The 19,106-nt window shown below is 40.5% G+C and overlaps 1 protein-coding gene across 1 annotated transcript in view; it reads left to right on the forward strand.

Moving 5' to 3' along the window:
• prmt3 (protein arginine methyltransferase 3) overlaps positions 1–15,660 on the forward strand; it is a 34,564-nt gene extending 18,904 nt beyond the window's left edge. Inside the window, exons 12-16 of the mRNA XM_030765844.1 lie at positions 3,048–3,235; positions 4,625–4,711; positions 9,323–9,373; positions 9,900–9,987; positions 15,411–15,660. Of these exons, the coding sequence (XP_030621704.1) occupies positions 3,048–3,235; positions 4,625–4,711; positions 9,323–9,373; positions 9,900–9,987; positions 15,411–15,520 (524 nt within the window). The 3' untranslated portion in view covers positions 15,521–15,660. The remainder of the gene's footprint in view (positions 1–3,047; positions 3,236–4,624; positions 4,712–9,322; positions 9,374–9,899; positions 9,988–15,410) is intronic.
• The last annotated feature ends 3,446 nt before the right edge of the window (positions 15,661–19,106 follow it).

A 19,106-nucleotide genomic window follows, 5' to 3' on the forward strand; every position in this document is an offset into this window, starting at 1 on the left:
TGTAGACATTTTAGAAAGAACCCAGATGTGTTGAGGAAATGTTATGCTTTATGCTTTGTGCAGTATTTGAGATATAATGCGTTGTGTCACATTGTAGTCTTAGTTTGGTGATTAGTGATTGACAGGGGCCTAACACAGGGAAGAGCCTACAAAACTAAACTCAAATCTCTCACTGGGACCAAGTCTTCCCACCGTCCATCAGGTGAAGGGGCCGGGTGACTGGAGGCGTATGCTCGATTACCCCTCAGGACACAGCGCTTTATGTCTGGTTTTTCCGATTGCTGTTAAGCCTATAGCTTGCACAGCTGATGTGAAACAGATTGACAAAATGACATTTGCAAAGCAGCGTGACACTGAGTCACTAAAGCTTTAAGTACTGCAGGGAGTGTTGTCCCGTGTTCATCTTTCTCATCAGGCCGTAAGTCTATGCAGCGAACAGTCTCTAGCTCTGCTTCCTCCCCTCATCATTAACCGCTGTCTTCCTTACGTGTCTCTCACTTTCTCAGCCGGCACCCCCCCCACCCCCCACCCCCCAAACTCCACCTTTTATGGCTGGCCCTGAGAGCTGGGGGTTGGGGAGAGGCGCATGACAAACGGGCCATGGGCACCGAGTCGAGAAGGACGCAGATGTCAAAGCTATGAATCTTGGGACAGCCCCTCTTCTATGGCACAGGACAGTTCTGTTCCTGCCCAATCAGCACTCACCTGGTTCCCATGGTAATTACTCAGAGCGCCGCTAATCAGAGAAAAATGAGGGCCCGTATCCCTCATAGCCAGGCAGAGAGGGTGTGTGACAATGAAATGTGACTTTTCACCCCGCTTGACACCTACAGGGTCACAGTGAAATCTTCAACCAATCACATGTGGCCATCTCCTGTCAGTCACCCTGCTGTCACCATCCATCCATGCTCATAGACCCTCCCACTTTGATAATCCTTAGGAGTGAGAACTCTCAGGTGTATATGGCACAGGGTTCATTATTTGATGGTACATACGCATTGTTAAAAGTGGATGCTCAATGATGATTAGATAATACAGTATCCTGTCCGTATTAGCTTTCGATCCCCACCGGCCTGGCTGGAGTTGTAATGAAATTGTGAGATTGTAATCTAAAATGGGTTGTTTCACCTTTTGATTGCCTACCTTCCTCTGATTGCCTAGGCTTCTCACTACTACCTCCCAACGGAGGCACAAACACTTAGTGTTCTGGGGAGTGAACATATTGCACACAATCTGGACTCTGTATGTATGGACTGTTTTGGCTTCATGTGTTCAATATCCAGGCTTCTTGCTTTGCAGTTTTCACCATAACTATTTGAAACTACACCATCTTCTCTCTCTGTTTCTCTTTCTTTTTGATTTTAGTATTCTTTAAGAGTTTGAATGTGGGAAATTTGATGGGGGTTCTTCTAACATTTACATAATAGAACACTCCAGGAGGTGGACATTGCTTTGAACCCTTGGGTTATGGCAACTAAGAAGGGCATTAATGGCTTATTAATATATGTAGAAATATATTATTATGACCATTAGATAACATAGTTTTTTAGCCAGTGGCTGTTTGGTGAGCTTAAATTCCATTAGCTCTCTGAGAGAGATGGATAGTAATAAACGAAAATGGAAGAGACCAAGAGATGGAACAGTTGGACAGTGTTCATGGTTTGCCATCACATGATGAATATTCTCATATTGCACATTTATGTAACAGATGAGATGTTATACACCCACACAAAGACAAACCTTTTGTTTTGTTTGGCTTTCGGACTGCGCACTAACTGATGTCGCAATCAGTTTAGGATTGCACTGAAAATCACTTTGACACATTTCTCTTTCCCTTCTCTGTATGTTTGTTACTGAACGTAAATTCAGTATCAGCTAAACTCTCTACTTCAGTGAAGGGAAACTGTCCTTTTGTGGAGCTGTAGTATGTGCAGATTTTATCTTTAACCCCAAATCCAGTGCATTTGATTCAGCTAAGCAAGCATCTTAAATGGTAAAATCTGGTGTTGAGGAGTAAAAGCCCATATATGTATATATTTCAGATTTTTATTGGAAGAGGGTTGTTAGCTCTCATCAGATATGATTCACAAAGTTGTCTTCTGAGCTAATGTAAATGGATGGCCTAATGTGAAGAGTTCCATGAATGTGGGACATGTTGTGATGTTGAAGATGTCAGATGTCAGATGGAAAAGTCTGTGAAGACTTTTCCAGCTTTATTATCTATGATTAAGGTCAACTATTGGTGGTATTGCGAATTCATGGAAAATTTGAATTGAAGCTTCAAGGGGCATTAGCTTTGTGGATGCAGAATTGGAACTGAATTAGAATTACAGGCATCAGGGCACAGTTTGATGAAAATGCATGAAATTTCACAACCTAGAAGTGAATGTATAAATTACCGTAAGTAAAACACCATAAAATTAAATGAAATTATTTAATTAATTGTGCTATACCACTATTTTATATATATTTTTAATGTCCTTTTCACCAAATATTATTTCAAACACGTTGTGCAAAAATGTTTGGTGTAAATTAATCAAATAATCATTCGTTTTCAACAGATGTAATCTGGAAACTATTCAAATACGTATGAACAGTACTTTTCCCTCTTTCTGCACAGTCAGTCAGAATAATCAAACTGAGTTCAGATATGTAAAGTGTGTGATCTGTGTTCACTTCCCACTATTTGGAGTCGCAGTAAATACCATAGCATTCAACACCACTACTTATAAACCCTCTTAAATACCAATTCTTTTCCCTTCTTCTTTGTAATAAATCACAGTCCTTGGAACGTTTGAATTGACACTGATTTTAGCCCTGTGCTCGTCACTAGGCTTTCCCGTATCCTTGTCAAGTTTTTTGTAATCTCTTCAAGCTCTTCCTCATCTTGCTAGTCTTTTTTTTTATATATATATATATATATATATATACTTTTTGTCTCTTTACCTTATGTGCATATTGTTATCTTTATGTGAGTGTGTTACATGTAGATTTAATTTAAATGTGTACACTCTTCCTCACTCATTCTCATTATTGTCTGTCCTCAGTATACCCTGACCTCTGCACCATCAGCCTGGCAGCGGTTGGCGACACCCAGAAGCACAGTGAGCGCATTGTGTTTTGGGATGATGTGTATGGTTTTAAGATGGCGTGTATGAAGAAGGCTGTGGTACCTGAGGCGGTGGTGGAAGTACTGAAGCCCGAAACGGTCATCTCAGAACCTGCTATCATTCAGGTACACAACACAGACACTTGGGTTGTTTTATATTATATTGTGTTGTGTGTGTGTGTGTGTGTGTGTGTGAGTGACTGTGCATGTGTGTATGAGACAGTGCGGAGAGATATGAAGAGGGAAGTGAAGCGTTGACCACTAGGCTGTTTGTGACAGTGGTGCTGATTGATTAGCCTAATCTTTGTTTAAATTCCACTTTAGTAAATTTCATTACTCCTACACCCCTGCGGCCTCGGCTCTGCTCGCACGCTGATGAGGAAATCCTCCAATCAGCTCTCGCCGCTCGTCTCCTCCCAGAACTCGACACTTTCAAACAATCATTCAAATGAACAAGAAACACAGCCCAGCCGTTTGACACCTACACTCAGGCTGATACATTCACAAGCAGGAGTGCTGCAATAGCAAAGTTATCCATTACATAGTCATTACTAGGTTATAAAGACTGCTATTACAACAAAGTTTCTTATGCACATAGTACTTATCAAATCAAAATTTTTATGAGAATTCAGCATTGTCTATACGTACAATATATACATGTTTGCTTTTCATTACTGTAATGTGAACACACATGTTGTTTGTACGGCTCATGAGGGTATTGTAGAACCACAGTTAGTTTAAAAGAAGATACTTGTTGTAAGAAGCAATGCGTATATTACATTATGTATATTCTGATATTACAGAATTGCTTGTTTTTTGGGGTTTTTTTTTGTCTAGTCAGAGATGTTTTAATGTGAGATTTAGATGGCAGCTGTGATTTTGAATTGAAAAATGTTAATGGCTGTGCACACTCCATCTCTTCTTTCCTAAAAATCTATAACATGGGAAGTAATAAAAATCTGTCATTCAACTCAGTCATTTTTCTGAAGATTTGAAAAATGACACAAACCCATCTTTTCCTTCACTGATCCAATCTAACACTGTTCTCTTACTGTGGTCAGAATGCCATAAAATTAGTACCTCTTTGAGTGGAACCTTGTGAAAGTTAAATGGTTTTTCTTCTACCAGTCCTTCAGTTCAGACTCGCGGTGTTTCGTAGTATTTAAATAATCATGTATGTTACAGTAGTTCATCTGTGTATGTTTAAGGTCAAACTTTACTGCACATTTTAACCACAAAGTACCTGATTTCATATATGAATCTGTCTAGTCTAAAGAAATGTATTCAAACCATGTCACTGTTTTCATATATGAATGACTCAATTTTGTGTTTGTCTCGTTGTCTGTATGTTTTTATGTCACCTCCCTCATCCTGTACAAAGACAAAGGCTATATATGACATGCATTAGTTTCTCATGATCTGGATGCCATTGTTTTGGGGTATATGGGGAGCATGTATGTAGCTCTAATCTTCCTTTGAGTTATTTTGATTATGGTTGTGGTTCTTTCTCCTTAGACAATTGACTGTAACACAGTGTGCCTCTCTGAGCTGGAGTTTACTGCAGACTTCACCCTGAAAATAACAAGCAACACACACTGCACGGTGAGATGAGTCAGCCTTGCCTTTACATACACAGACACAGACACGTGCGCACCCACACCCACACCCACAAATCACATCAAAAACATGAAACATACCCATATCTGTTCTCAAAGAGAATTTGGTTATATTGTGGGTTTAAGTGCACTTTAGTGCATATTAAATTTCAACACCTCCTCCTCAAAAAGCAAACTTACACAGACACATACAAAGAGACACACACACACACACACACACACACTTTAGTCTATCTCCTGAGCTAATCAAGGTTGTCAGGTGTGAAGATTAATTAGAGGTGCAGAGATGGATGGGGTGCTTGATTGGCTGGGATGGATCAGGTGGCTAAGGCACCTGCATGATTGATAGACGGCCTGCTTGTCTACAGGTGAAAGTAACTCCAGGATGGAACAGGATTGTTTACTTGATTTAGGTGCACTTTATGGAATAAACTTGTGTGTTGTTACATGTGTGTGCCTTGTGGCATGTGTTATTTCTTTTTCTTTTCTATTTGGTGAGGAATGTTATCTGATGTGTATTATGGGGTCTGAATGTATGTTTTGTTGTTTTTTTTTATTGTGTGTGTGTGTGTGACAGAGAGAGAGAGAGAGAGAGAGAGAGAGGTAGAAAGACAGAGGTAGAAAGAATTCTTTTGACACAACCAGAATAATTTTTCTCTTGTTTCTTGATTTTGTTAAGGTTTTGTTTTGTATGGTAGGATCCCTATCTCTAGTGCACTGTTATTGGTTTTATGGATTAATCAATACCACGTTATTATCTTCCTTCCCATTTTGGAGTTGCTCTGGGTTTAATGGAGTTTGTGCGCATCCTCTCATTTTTCTAACTCTGTCCAATAATGGAAAATGGGTCTTCTTGATTTGGTACTTTTTCTATAAACACAGAACCTTACTGCTATATTTGGAACCCCGTGCAAGACCAGGCAAACGATTGTAAACTAATGCTGATGAGATTTTACTGGGAGAGATTTCGCTGATAAAGGCGGATGAGATTCTGTGCTACGTTTTGCTGTGCCTCACGTGGGAATTATTGAGGCTCCTAAAAACGAGTAAAAATGCTGTCGGTCTTGTGATTGAGCGCGTGCTTTTATTCTACCACCGACAGTCCATTCATCACATCAGGCTGCCTAACCTTGCATTAAATGAACAGCGCAACCCCTCGCACTCGCGCATCGCCGATGGAAGACAAATAACGCAGTTGGTTGCGCCAGGGCCTAGCACACATTGTCCACAGAAATACAGGCACGACAGTGTCCGTTTACACACCGCTTAGACAGACAGACAGACACGCAAGCACGCATACACACATATATACAAAGGCTGTTTGTTGTCTTTTGTAACCTATATTGTAAAGTTTAACTGCTTTTCTGCTTACTTTTAATAATTGCGTTGATATCAATTTTTCAGAATTTCTACAATTCACAAATCCCATCATTTAGTTAACGTGTGGATTGTGTAGTATTTGAAGTCAAGAAAATCTACCCGAAGGTTACCATTCATGTATAGTCGCAGGCGTGCATGTGCGTTTGAGCTATGTGGTGGTATTGCAATCGCTCTCAATTAATTCCCGTTCGTTCCACTGCGGCGGAACACAAGAATGGAAAAGTCTCCCAACATATCGCAACTGGGTTTTGTAGTATTGTTCTAGTGAATGGTGGTGTAGTGTGAGCCTTACTTTGCGGTTACCACTGTGCACCAGGGGGTAGGGTAGGCGAGGTGGTCGAGTGTAACGCCTTGCACGCGTGAATAAACCCCATCAAAAGCGCATTAGCCCGCCCTCCTCTGCAGCCTGCGCCGCATAATTGTATCTGGCTGCACCACGCGCTCCTTCGACATGATAGCGGCGGAAAGGGCTCGATGATGAATTGCTCCCTGTTGGTGTTAGCGATGATGATAATTATTAATTTTCCCTGGTCCTGTTCCCTGAGAACCAACGCTCGAGTCCTTGCACCACCTCTTCGGGCGGGTGAAAAGCCCGAGCTCATCACTTATCCACGACATTTCCCGCGTGTGAAGGCTGAACACTGATGAGAATAAAAAGCAGTCATTTTGATTTGTCCCATTTTCACACCTTCATTCTCCCGTTTTGTTTCCTCTCTCCGCCTTCGTGAGTTTACGGAGTCGCACCCCGGTTTTGAGCCACTTGGCTCTGACCCCACAGACTTGGGTCTCTCCTGCTCTTTTGTATTGACCCAGATTTTGGGCGTACACTAGGGAATACCGATAGACACGATCAAAGGAAAACGCTAATATTGCAACTTGCTGTAAAGTTTTCTGGTGGCTAAATTTATTGATACGTTAATATTAATATGTAACAGTTTTTTTCACTGGCTGTTACATGCCTGAAGTTTCATGTTAATTGAAGGTTCAGGATTTATTTTGTTTTGATTTGTCTTAGTTAAGGCTATTTTTAGCGTGTTAATGGTTTTCCCTGTGCTCCTGTCCAGCAGTGAGGAAGGTGTTGGCATGAAGTCAAGGCTGTATTTCTGTTCCGCAAGGTCTCTGGGATACTTTCACTGGAAGGGTCATATTATCACTTCATTGTCTCTTGGGAGCTGAGAGAGGGTGACTTCTCCCCATCTTGTGTGTGTGTGTGTGTGTGTGTGTGCGTGTGGAGGGGATGGGGGTATCAGCTACCGAAGGTTGCGTTTAAACAACCAGTTCTACTTGAATTGTATGACTATTTCCTGAAGGTCAGATGACATTCACAAATCTGAATTTTTTTTTCTTAACTGGAAAAAGAGGAGAAATGGTTATCGTTTTGTCATCCGTATATATTCACAGTTTATGTAACTTGAAACACTGCTTAACTATTGCAGAAGTTTATCGTGACCTGGAATGTTTCAGATTTTGTGTGTCGGTAACCATAAATCTCCCCCGAAAGTCTAAAATCTAAGAGGTGACAGCAGCCCCTCAATCAATCTTGTTTATGAGCTCTTGTCACGACTGACAGGCAAAAGTTGATCTCTGCAGCAAAATGTAGTGTAGGTGATTCCACCCTTCCTGACTCCCCTTACCAAGTAATGAATCCTGTAATTACGACCTGGCTTAACGTCCTGTGCTATTCATTAAAACTATAATTACATTGTGCTGACATGATTTTCCTCTGTTCTCCTCCTTTGTGGCTTTTCCCATTTTTGGCTGTCTCTTTTAATAAAATCTCTGTTGTTTGTGTCTGAAGAATGTGTTTGACAGCTGTGCACGTGTCACGTGAAATGATGTGTTTTAGACATGTGTTAGGAGAATGGTTTTTTTTTTTTTTTTTATGTTTTAAGACATTAGTGGAGGAAACATTGAGGTGTTTTATGTGAGGTGTACTCTTATGACATATGGAAATGTCATTTGGTAACTGCAAAATGTTATTGTTGTGCATAATGCGGAGGTTTTGAAGATGTAGGTAAGAAAATAAATTAGAATTGACTCAAATTTGTCATTATAATTTTTTGCGAGGTTTTTTTTTTTTGGTTTGTTTTTCTTCATCAGAAGTTTAATTATCAAACTTCAAGATATGCTGCTTCACCGTTGTCCCATTTTACTGTCATGGCTGTTTTTTCCCCTGTAGTGTCTTTAAAAAATGTTAAACCTTGTAATGAAGAGCCATGCCATCTTTCCCTTCTTACTTATCTGAAACTCCCACCCTCTACTGCTAAATAACCCAGTACAGCATCTTGTTCACTTTGTAGTAGCCTTTTCTCATCCTAAGCATTATCTTAGGTTCTCCTCCCATGTTTTCTCTCTGTTTCCTGTTTCTCCTCCTCTCCCTCGTTCTCTCTCTCTCCCTCTCTCATTTTCTCCCTCGCGCATTGATTTGTGCTCTTTGTGTGAGAGTCGGTCCTCATGTTGTCAGCTGCGTCAGGATTAAAAGCTATTAGTTCTGCATCATTGCCACTACAAGTAATGCTCCACAGATTGATAGAGTTGCTCCTCTTTCTCAGGGGCAGGTTGGGTGGAAAAAGCCGTTCAGGGTATTTTTTTTTCCCCCTCCCGTATAGCCCATCTCAGAAGAACCGTCTCCAGTTTACTGTTTCCTCATGGTTAGTCCAAATGAAATTTGTATTTAGCAGTATGAACATTGTGACTACATGAAGAGTGCACACCTAATGTCATGCAGCACAAATGCTAAAATGGTTTATATCACATACTTTAACAGTTCAGAGCGATTTAAAGTCATAATATTCACCTAACGTCCGTTATGAAAATATAAAATCGTTCATCAAAAATCACATCCATTTGCAAATAGTTTGAAGTAGAACTGCAGTAATTTTTTTTTTTTCCAGTTAATTATTTGTACTGAAGGGATGCAGCAGTACTGAAGCATAATATTTTATTGATGTCTTTGCACACTCTTTATATGGCACACGTTTATATGGCATTCAACCAGCTGAAATCTGCGGTATTACTTTAGAAATTATTATTTTACAAATAACTGCTGTTATGTGTTATTTTTTTTTTCATGCTGTATAATCATAATATGCTTTATGTTGAGTTTGCATGTAGTGTATTGAGTATCCCTCCTTCCGTCCTTTTTTTGGTGAATCAAACAAATGTGAGTGTTTATAGTTCTGCCATGTTCTGACATGTCTCTCATATTTCATTGCAGGCTGTTGTGGGATATTTTGACATTTTCTTCGACAAGGGCTGTGAAAACAAGGTAAGCAGGACTGCTGTGCTATTTAACAGGAAGCCAATTACGGTCACGCTTTGGTGTCTTTTGGGCCTGAGGCAATCTGAGGGCAGTCGGCAGCCATCCTACCTGAGTGCTGAAATAAGCATTTACTCTCCTCCAGTGGCCAAACGGTACAGGCAATGAATGGCACACACCAGCAGCAAGGCACCAAAGTGCTTCCATAGCGCTTTCATGTCTTCTGCCACACCACACCATTTCTTTTCATAGTAGTAAAAGAAAAATGTATCCTGTAAAAGACTGGCATCTTAATAAAATTCTCTCAGATACACTAATGTATTTTATCAGTAAAGTTAGCATGCTAGGTATTGCTGTCAAACAGCCATTTTATGTGGCTAATCTGCGGTCGATGTCACGTGTTTTTTTGTTTGTTTGTTTGTTTTTGGGGTTTTCTTGGGATCCACATATTTTATGTAGCCCCCTTCTGTGTGCATTTTTATTGTTTCATTAGTGTTGTTACACTCTTTGTGAGGAAATTTGTTTCTCATTCTAGGTGATGTTTTCCACTGGTCCACACTGTACTAAGACCCACTGGAAACAGACAGTATTCCTGCTAGAGGACCCCATCCCTGTACATGCAGGTGAGTACTTTTATTGCCGACTCACTCCTGCCTAACACCTTCTGACTGAGAATGTATGTTTAGGCTCATGCTAAACTGATTTATACATTTTGTTTGCCATTTTACATCGTTGTTGAAATCTGTCCATATTATTCTCTTTGATTTCAACTGAAGAATTTTTTACCACCATAGCATTTTTTAACTTTTGAACTATCCTTTTCCCTTATCCTTCTTCCCATCAAGATATCTCGCTGCACATCGACATCACCTTTGTCTGTGCATATCTTTGTTTCTTTCTTTTTTTTTTTTTTAAACTTTCAAAGTTTCTGTGAATATGCCATTTTGATGTATCTTATCTGTTAGCGCTGTGACAGTGAAGTCATCCAGCCTGACTCTAGTTATCTGTCAGTGATGAAGAGACAGACAGCCGACGGGAAACATCTATGAAGACCCTGTAAAACTATCAGTGCCCCTTCTGTTTCATCACACAACGAGAATCTCTGTGCAATACAGCCAACAGGAAATTCGCAATCTTATTGTCTTAATAACAGAATAGTTAAATTACACCACTGATGCTTAAAAGCAGAATTTTGAAAAGGAGTATCACACCATATTCGTACAGGGACAGAAAGAAGATAAATTATGATTCATCTCAGAATATTTGGGCTCATGGTTAAGCATGGACGAAACCCGTATCTATGGGGAGATCAAAGCTGCAAATTTGTCGGCCGCCTCGGGAACGTCGTGGTCTAGCTGGTGAGAGATTAAGTGTGTCTTATCGTAATGGGAATCTGAGAGGTGTCATCAGATGTACAGATGGATGAGGCCTCTCGTCCCTGCTCTCCACTGTCTCACATTCAGTCTGCCGTTATAAATGACCCTGGCTCAACGCTCGCTATCCGCAGGCGTCTGTATTGGGGAAACGTTGGCCAGAGCCCTCTAATGATAAGAGCTCCATCCTCTTGATTCTCAGTTAACACTATCATGGCATTTCTGATGTATACGTCAGATAATTGCATAGTCTTTTCTCAACTAATTACATGCAGCAAAGTCCTTTATGATTGGTCAATGCGACCTTAGTATCCAGGATACAGCATATATGTGGTATCCTTACTACATCAGACCAGATAGGCACGTATAACTATGGAGAAATGAAGCGTGGAATTATCGTCATGGAGACACAGAAAGTAGGGGAAGGGGAGAAATTGATAGAGGGAGAATTTGTTGTAATCTCAAGTGTAATGTAACTCATAGCTGTATGTGGTTGTGTTCACTAAGTGATTCTGACAGCAGTGAAAGTGCTACTCTCATCACTGCCACTGCTGTGAATGTTCACACACACACACACACAGACACACACACACACACACACACACAGCGTTTCAGAAGAGGTCTTGCCTCTGGAGTTTCTTCTATTCTTCACCAGTTTTGCTGCTGTAATGTGGAACTGACTGCCTGTCTTTTTTTGGTCTGTCATCAAATTGGAGTCGAATCAGTTTATTTTTTTTTTTGTTTGTTTGTTTGTCTGTTTCAAGAAAAGACCAGGTGCAAGACTGTCTCGAAATGATTCACCTGATGAGATATTTCATGTTTCATTCTTATGAAAGTAATGAAACGATCACTTCAGAAACATGGCAGACAGATAGCAGGAAGAAGAAACTCAGAGAAAGTGTGAGATCGTGTGAGAGAGCGTGAGCGAGAGAGAGAGAGAGCGCGAGAGAGAGAGATTTATTGACTCTCTCATTTGACTCATTCTCTCCAATCCAGTAACCAGGCAGTCCCAGGCCCCCTTTCTCTGGATGTTAAAACAGAAATGAAGTTTTTAACAGTGCTGGTTGGCTGCCTGCCATGGTCCTGTAGAGCGCTTTACAGCTCCCACCAGGTCTCTCTCTCACACACACACACACACTGCACGGCCCGCTCCCTGTGTGAATCAACACTCCGAGAACAGCAAACTTCTCAAAGTCAGTCCAAAGGCGATTACGCCTTTTACCACCAACATCACCATGTCACATCTCCCTGGACGTTCAGCAGCACAGGGAAAGCCTGAGTGCATCTGTGATTCTTCACTGTTACAACCTGGAATAACAGATCTCAGTTTATGTCAAAGCACACTGGGGGGAAAAAAAATCTACAACAATCCCTTAGCAATACCTTAAACCTTATCACCATCTCTCCTCTTATATAAAAACTCAGTACTTAAAACCCTTTATGTTCACATCTTTACTACTCAGAATGTTCTCATTCAATCCATAACACTACTAATAGCAGCTGTCACATAAAATCTCAAAACAGCATTTATAGTGTACAGATTATGATTCGTAGACTTTTTTTTTCCCTGACAAAAACTCCTCAGACCCTTTCTATCCCACTCTTTTTCCATAACAGGGAAACGCTTTGAGTGCAGGTGTCCCTGCTCAAAATGGTGCATTAACAAAAAATGCACAGTTGTAAAATAGAGAGACCTCATCGTAGTCAGAAGCAGCTCAGAATTGATGTGATTTGTTTATGTAAGTTTGGTAATTAAATTTTTGAGTTGTGATTAGTGCTGTCGGGGTGTTAAAAGGGAATGCGTGCGACAGTGTGGAACAAAACATTTCTGGAAACGCCTGGACTTGGCAGGTCTATAAATTAAACAGGCTGTCATTTGTCATGGTTTAGTTTGTTTTGGCAATTAAAAAAAGGAAGGTGGGAAATGTTCATGAGGACGATTGTCTATTGTGCCGTCACCTAGCGGAGAGAGCTGACTTTAGAAAGAGGTCACACTTTGTGCACAGACTTAAGGATGCTTTGGACACAACAAAAGCATTGTTATTATACACACTCTCCAATAAGGCACTCGGAGACTGAGGCATGGGTGATACACTCAGAGACAAAGGCTCTGATTGGGCCAAACACAGAATGCCGAACCTTGCTCCTCCCCGCCGAGCAGTCGTAACTCTTTAGAATAGCAGGACCTGTCTGTAATGCAGTAGGGTCCTTGAAATGTCTGTGCAGTTCAGAGCGAGGAGGGTGGGGGCATATTTGAAGAGGTCTGGGGGTTGGTGATGCTGATTATCAAGGCCTGTTTTATTCCTCTCTCAGACAGGTGCTGTTAATATACGACACATTGTTGTGCTGCAGAAAGGAGCTGTATGATAATGAGGTACTGCAGTGTCCACAGTCACAACTGTAAACTGCCACCCTCAGCTTTAGGAATCCACTGAACTAATGAACTAGTGATGGCCTGTGCTCCTCTGTCAGTATTCATGTACGGTTTTCATCTAACCTGTTTCTGTCCAGGTACAATATTGTGGGTTGTTCATTATTTACAATTTGCTGAGAGTTCATAAGCAGTAATCCTAATCATTTGGATGTTATTCATCCTGTGTTTTTTTTTTTTTTTTTTTCCTCTTTGCATATTTTGCTCTTTCTCTGTGGAATATTGTGGGTATTTTACAGCCGTGCGTCCATTTCTAGTTACAGCCTCCATTGCTCTTGATTGCAGATTTGGAAACTGATTTGTTCAGTGCAAATGGCACAGTGATGTATGATGTCTATCTTGGACCAACAGAATGTCTGGGTTTCACTTCAACACATGGTTAAGCCCCTTACGGCAGGGACCTTCTGAAATCATAACAAGTCTAGAAGGAGCAAGTCTCCTTAATTTACACCCTTCCCTCTCCAGCCGTTGCTGAATAATGGACTCGTGTGCTTTTGTCCTTAGATCACATTCAGTTTTGAGAGCAGTTATTTTTACTTTTTAAGTTTTGTTTTTAACAAAAATAAAACTTTTTTAAAACTTTGGGGTTTTTTTTCCCCCTCTTCAGAGGGAATCTTACTTACACAGTTTCAGTTTTATCAAAGGAATCAGCGGTCAAGCAATTACACTCTTGCCCTTTCTTGGTCTGGTGACCAGACCTCAGGAGACTTCTGTCTGGCCTGTAGAGTTGACTGCACTGGTCTTTGTTTAAAAGTGTATCTAACTCACAAGCTGTGATATTGAGTAAAGAGTTTGTTATTCCAATGTCAGAATGAAAATAATAGCTTGTGAACTCCGGAGCCCCTTCACCAACTGTAGAAAATGACTTTTAATAGGTGTTTTATCGTCTTACACATTTTGCTCTATGTCTGTGAGATGACTTAATGTGTAACATTTGTAACTGAAGGAGGTAATGTATTGTGTTCTGCCAACCCTTCATTGCTTGGATGATTTTAATTAAAAGAGCCAGGGTAAGTGCAGTTGTTTTTGCGAAATATGCTCTCTCTTCACCATTTAAGAAATCTTCCACATAATGCTGATGAACAGATTTGGGAACTCTCCGATGACAGTTCATTCCTCTTGTTTTAAGAGTCTTTGTCTTGTTTTAGGGGTTGCCAAGGATTTTTTTTTTTGCCCCCTCCTTCGCGTCCACAGACTGAGTTTTACATTTGTCACAATTATTAATGCAAAATCATCCCAGCCACGTAGTCAGTCCTCACACTTCACTGCAAAACTCAATAACATTAGCGTTCCTGTCGTATCTGCTCTGTATCCTTACCAGGACACGAGGAGAAACCTGCATGAGACTCAAAGGAAAGAGTACCTTGCCTTTTTTTTTTTTTTTTTTTTTTTTTTTTTGGTATGGCTTTTATTTTTTTTTATTTTTTAAGTGACTGGATGAGATCAGGAACAGAGAGAAGGCTTGTTTTTTTTTTGAAGGAATACCTGTAAATAAATTTGTTCTTCATAGCTGGCTTCCTTCCTGCTCCCCCCTTTTGTGCCTCAGTATCAGAGGCTGATCTGTAGTAGAGTGACATCTGCAGTGCTAGGTGACAACCATGTCTGACTGCTTCCGTCCCCAGGCACAAAATGCTGCAGTCAGCGTTTTCCCCTTTTAACCTCCAGCAGTGGGAGAATGAGAGGAGATGAGGAGAGAGGGAGGAGGCGAATGCTTGTTTGCCAAATGGATAAACATTCATTTACCCCTGGCAGTGAAACGTGAAGTTAATCAAAGTGATTATCTACTATAATCATCATCATTGTCTTCTAGCCCTGTGAACACGTGTGTGTGTGTGTGTGTGTGTGTGTGTACACGCGCGTGTGTGTGTGTGTGTGTGTGTGTGTGTGTGTGGGGCCTGGAAGTTTACTGTAGTCATATGAGCCATCTGGAGTTGTTCTGTACAGCAGCTTCATCAGCTCGACTCATTTTTTGAATGTGGCTCTCACATTTTATGCAAGACCTGATGCAGAGAAAAGCATTGATGTTATCTTCTCATATTGCTGTGTGTGTTCCTCTTGCTCTTAAGGTTGATCATCATACAAAACCAAAATATCATAATTAGAAAGATGCTCCATCTATCTGGCCTGTGCCTGGTCTCAGACTTGGGTCTATACTAAACTGTTTTAGACGTTCTGACTGAGCTTCAGTAAAGAATCAGTGAAGAACAAATTTAAATATGTGTTCTTGTTGTTTTCTGTCCAGGTGAGGAGCTGCCAGGGCAGATCACAGTTCGTAAGAACAAGAAGGACCCCCGATCATTGCTCGTAACCCTTGCCGTCGCAGACAGGAAACAGTCCTACAGCGTTCAGTGAAGACACACCTCTAAAATGGATCAAATGGGACAAACAAAGACATCATCGTTTCAGCCTCATTCAAAGCATCATGCTCTGAAGCTGAAAAACACTCATGAAATGTTTTCAGTAATCATGTAATTGTTTTATTGGATCATCCACCACAAGGATCTCTTGTCATAATGTGCTTTTAAATAAATATGCAATACTGGACAGCTAATGTTCACATGATTTCCTAACAGTATGGTGTTTATACATGAAATTAATATAATTATCTACTTTTCATATTTCGAAAAGAAATTACTGACTTCATGAGTGTGATTCTGTGTGAGAGAGCCCCTTTTCTTCCATTCCTCTTTGAAAAAGAGCAGCCAATGAAATTGCAACTCAGAGTGCTAGCAGAAGATGAGGGCATACGTCGCTGAACATCCCTGCTGATGCTACAGTAGCTCTAAACTTCCTTGCCACATCCATCGAATTAACTGATGATAGTGCTTAGATTTTGTGAGATTTTGTTCTAATAAAGGTATGCTCATTTTTAAATTTATCGCACCGAGACTGAAATGAATACCTCACTGTTTTTTTTTAATGTGTAGTGTGGCCGATATTCACTTACCGTAATATGAGAGTCATGATAAAATACATTTTAACAGAATGAACCTTATTTTTTCAACTTTATACACACAGTTGGTGCGTGCATGTATGCCGGCTTGGCACAGAGGTATTTAACATTCTGCAAGTGCCAATCTCGTGTCTTGACCCGTGAGTAGATCTCATTTCTCTGACGACTCTTGTTCTGGAGTCTCGCTCTTATCGCGCAAGCTCGAACTGCAGGGGGAAAAAAGCAGCTGAGTGCTGAATTAATTATATTGGCCGCGTATTTAATTAACGGCCATCTGATTACCGGCACTATCATATCGGGTCAAGGAGTGTCGCAATGCCTACTGAACTGTTTTGGTTTTATACTGTTTTAAGACCAGATACTTGTGATTTATCGACAATTTGATAAGAGCTCTGTGAGTAACCGAGCACAGTTTTTAAGATTTAACAATACTCTCACCCGAAAAAGTGTCAAAGATCCGACTGATTTGATGTAATTGAAATTACATTACCGCGGTTCCCCATGATCATTCTGTTCAAGACCAGGCATTGAGTTAAAAGGATATGTCCAAACTCAGGCGTACATACCCAACTGAGTCCCGTTCTCCCCTGCAGCGTAAAGAGTAGCCTACGGTGCGAGGGGATGGGGAGAATGGAGCAGAAATCAATTACAATTATTCTCTGTTGACAAAGTAATTAAAGCAGGAGTGGGCAGTTAATCCGGCCACTGAGAAGCTTATCACTGCTGGCTGCAGATTTATGAACGTCTCGGTCGCAGCGTGCAGTTCGGGTAATTATCACTCGGGTAATAGGCTAAACAACATTGCACCTTTTCTATACACATTAGCTTTTAAAAGTAGGGCCCCTCATTTAATAATGCAGATATTTAAATGGGACTCAAATGAAATAGAACATTTTTTCTGACTCAAAACATTCTAATTTGCATTTTATTTAAGGGGTTACACGACCAAGCGCAATGCAGTATTCTTTCACGATAATGCTGGCCCTTCGTAATCTACGGCGGAGAGCGAATGGTAGTTACACTTGGCCTAAGATAAAAATAGACAATATCACGCCTTCCTTCGCTTGCGTAAAAGTTTAACAAATGAGTAAGTTCAGACGCTGTTGAGGACCTCGCCCACTTTTTTCACTTGATCAGTCTTTGTGTCAGTGACGCACACATTAACGTATATATGCGTTGGCGTTTGCACAGTTGAGTTTAATTAGAAAGTTCACAGTGTAATTTGTCAAAGCTGTAGAAAATATGTATAACCCCTAAAATAATTACCCTGTAGAAAGAAATTGTCAATTAAATACATTTTGGCATTTCTGTAAACTAACCAACTGCGATATAAACTATGTATAAAGAAACTATGTATATAGCAAATAGCCCACAAGGCACGCAAAATATAGACGACACACTGTATGTCCCGAATGTGTTTGCCCCCCTATTCGTTATGAAAATAAACATGATAAATCTCGAAAGGTCTTATAACTTTTGAAAGGTCCCCTGAATGCTGAAAGTAATACTAGTGAGTGAAATATAAACAGGAATAAGATTACTTAGAAATGAGGAATTAAAGAGTATTTTATTTTTTATGCGTGGAGACTTACGTACAGTGTCCAACCCTTCTACCTGCATTTTTTTCTGTAACGATCGTAGTTGAACACCTATAGCTTACACACTCCCTTGGGACAAGTTTATTAATCAGGCGCGAACAAGTCTGTCCCAACACGCAGGCTCGAGCTGCCGTGTGACACAAGTCTACGTCCTCCCTTGCTGCCCCTTTAAAAATCAGAATTCAAGGCCAATGATTTATCAAACTCCTATTATCAAGAAAATGTCACGCGAAGGGCACCTTGCTATGCACTGACGCAAACCAAATCTTTCCCACGGAGATATAGAAAGCTTTGCACTTAGCACAACCAAATTCAGTCTGCCTGCTGTCTTTAGAGCTGTTTTTCAGGCTCTTACAAACATCCATTGACTCTGCACCAATGGTGAGTAGATCACATTTTCTTTGCATGTCCGCTCTAATTCTGAGAGTGCACTTTGATATATTTCTTTGTGCTCCTTTATATTTTAAAATAACTTTTTTTTTTTAAAGAATGGGTTTTCGTGTATTGTGGATAAATTAGTCTTGTCCATGGTGCTGAAACTTTAATGCGCTTGCTTAGTACTCACTACCCATTGAAGTTCACACAACTTATTTAAACTGTCCTGACAAATTCTGTAAGGCTCACTTAAGCTACTTCAGCTACATAACAGTGAATAGTACAACGTTACGATTCTCGTGAACAGAGCGTTTGCAACTTTAGCACACATAATCAACCATTAGAAATTTCATCTGTACATCTGTCAAAATTTGTACCTTAAAAATGCATGTCGTGCTTCTTTTTTTTGTACAGCCTGTGGACCTTATAAGTTCCCAACCTCTGTTCCTGGGAGGTTAAAAATAACCCCGGTATTTTCGTTTTAACTCATTGCTTTTGGAATGTTCCCTCTCTTCTGGCGTTGCAAGCAGAGTAAATGTTGATGTAATTTACCACGTTTTGCCGGATTTGTATGGAGAGCTTGTACCGGGGCTGGTGCTTGCCGCGGGGAGGAGAGTCTAAGCTGAGCCCGGCAGCTTGTCTATTGCCTATAAAACCAAGGGATGTGTCTCGTTGAATGACAGCGGGGAAATGGGGCGTAAAATGAAAGAATCTTTCTGTAATGGTAAAACCGAGAACCAAACAGAGACCAGTCGTGAGCTGAAAACCAAAGACCCGGAGCAAACATGCGAAGAGAGGCTTTAAAATACCACAGAAAACAGGCTTCGTAGGTGCAGAATATCTTGCATTATTGGTTGCATACATCTAATGCTAAATGAGAATTTGCCAGATTTTATACAGGGCATAGTCGCAAGTTGGAAAAATATGTTGTTTCTTCACTGTTAGTTGTTTTTTTTAAAATATCGTTGTAATTTCAGACACTGATATTCAGATTTAATGTTACAGGATTTTT

This window comes from Chanos chanos, chromosome 2, assembly GCF_902362185.1.
Source record: "Chanos chanos chromosome 2, fChaCha1.1, whole genome shotgun sequence".
NCBI lineage: Eukaryota > Metazoa > Chordata > Actinopteri > Gonorynchiformes > Chanidae > Chanos > Chanos chanos.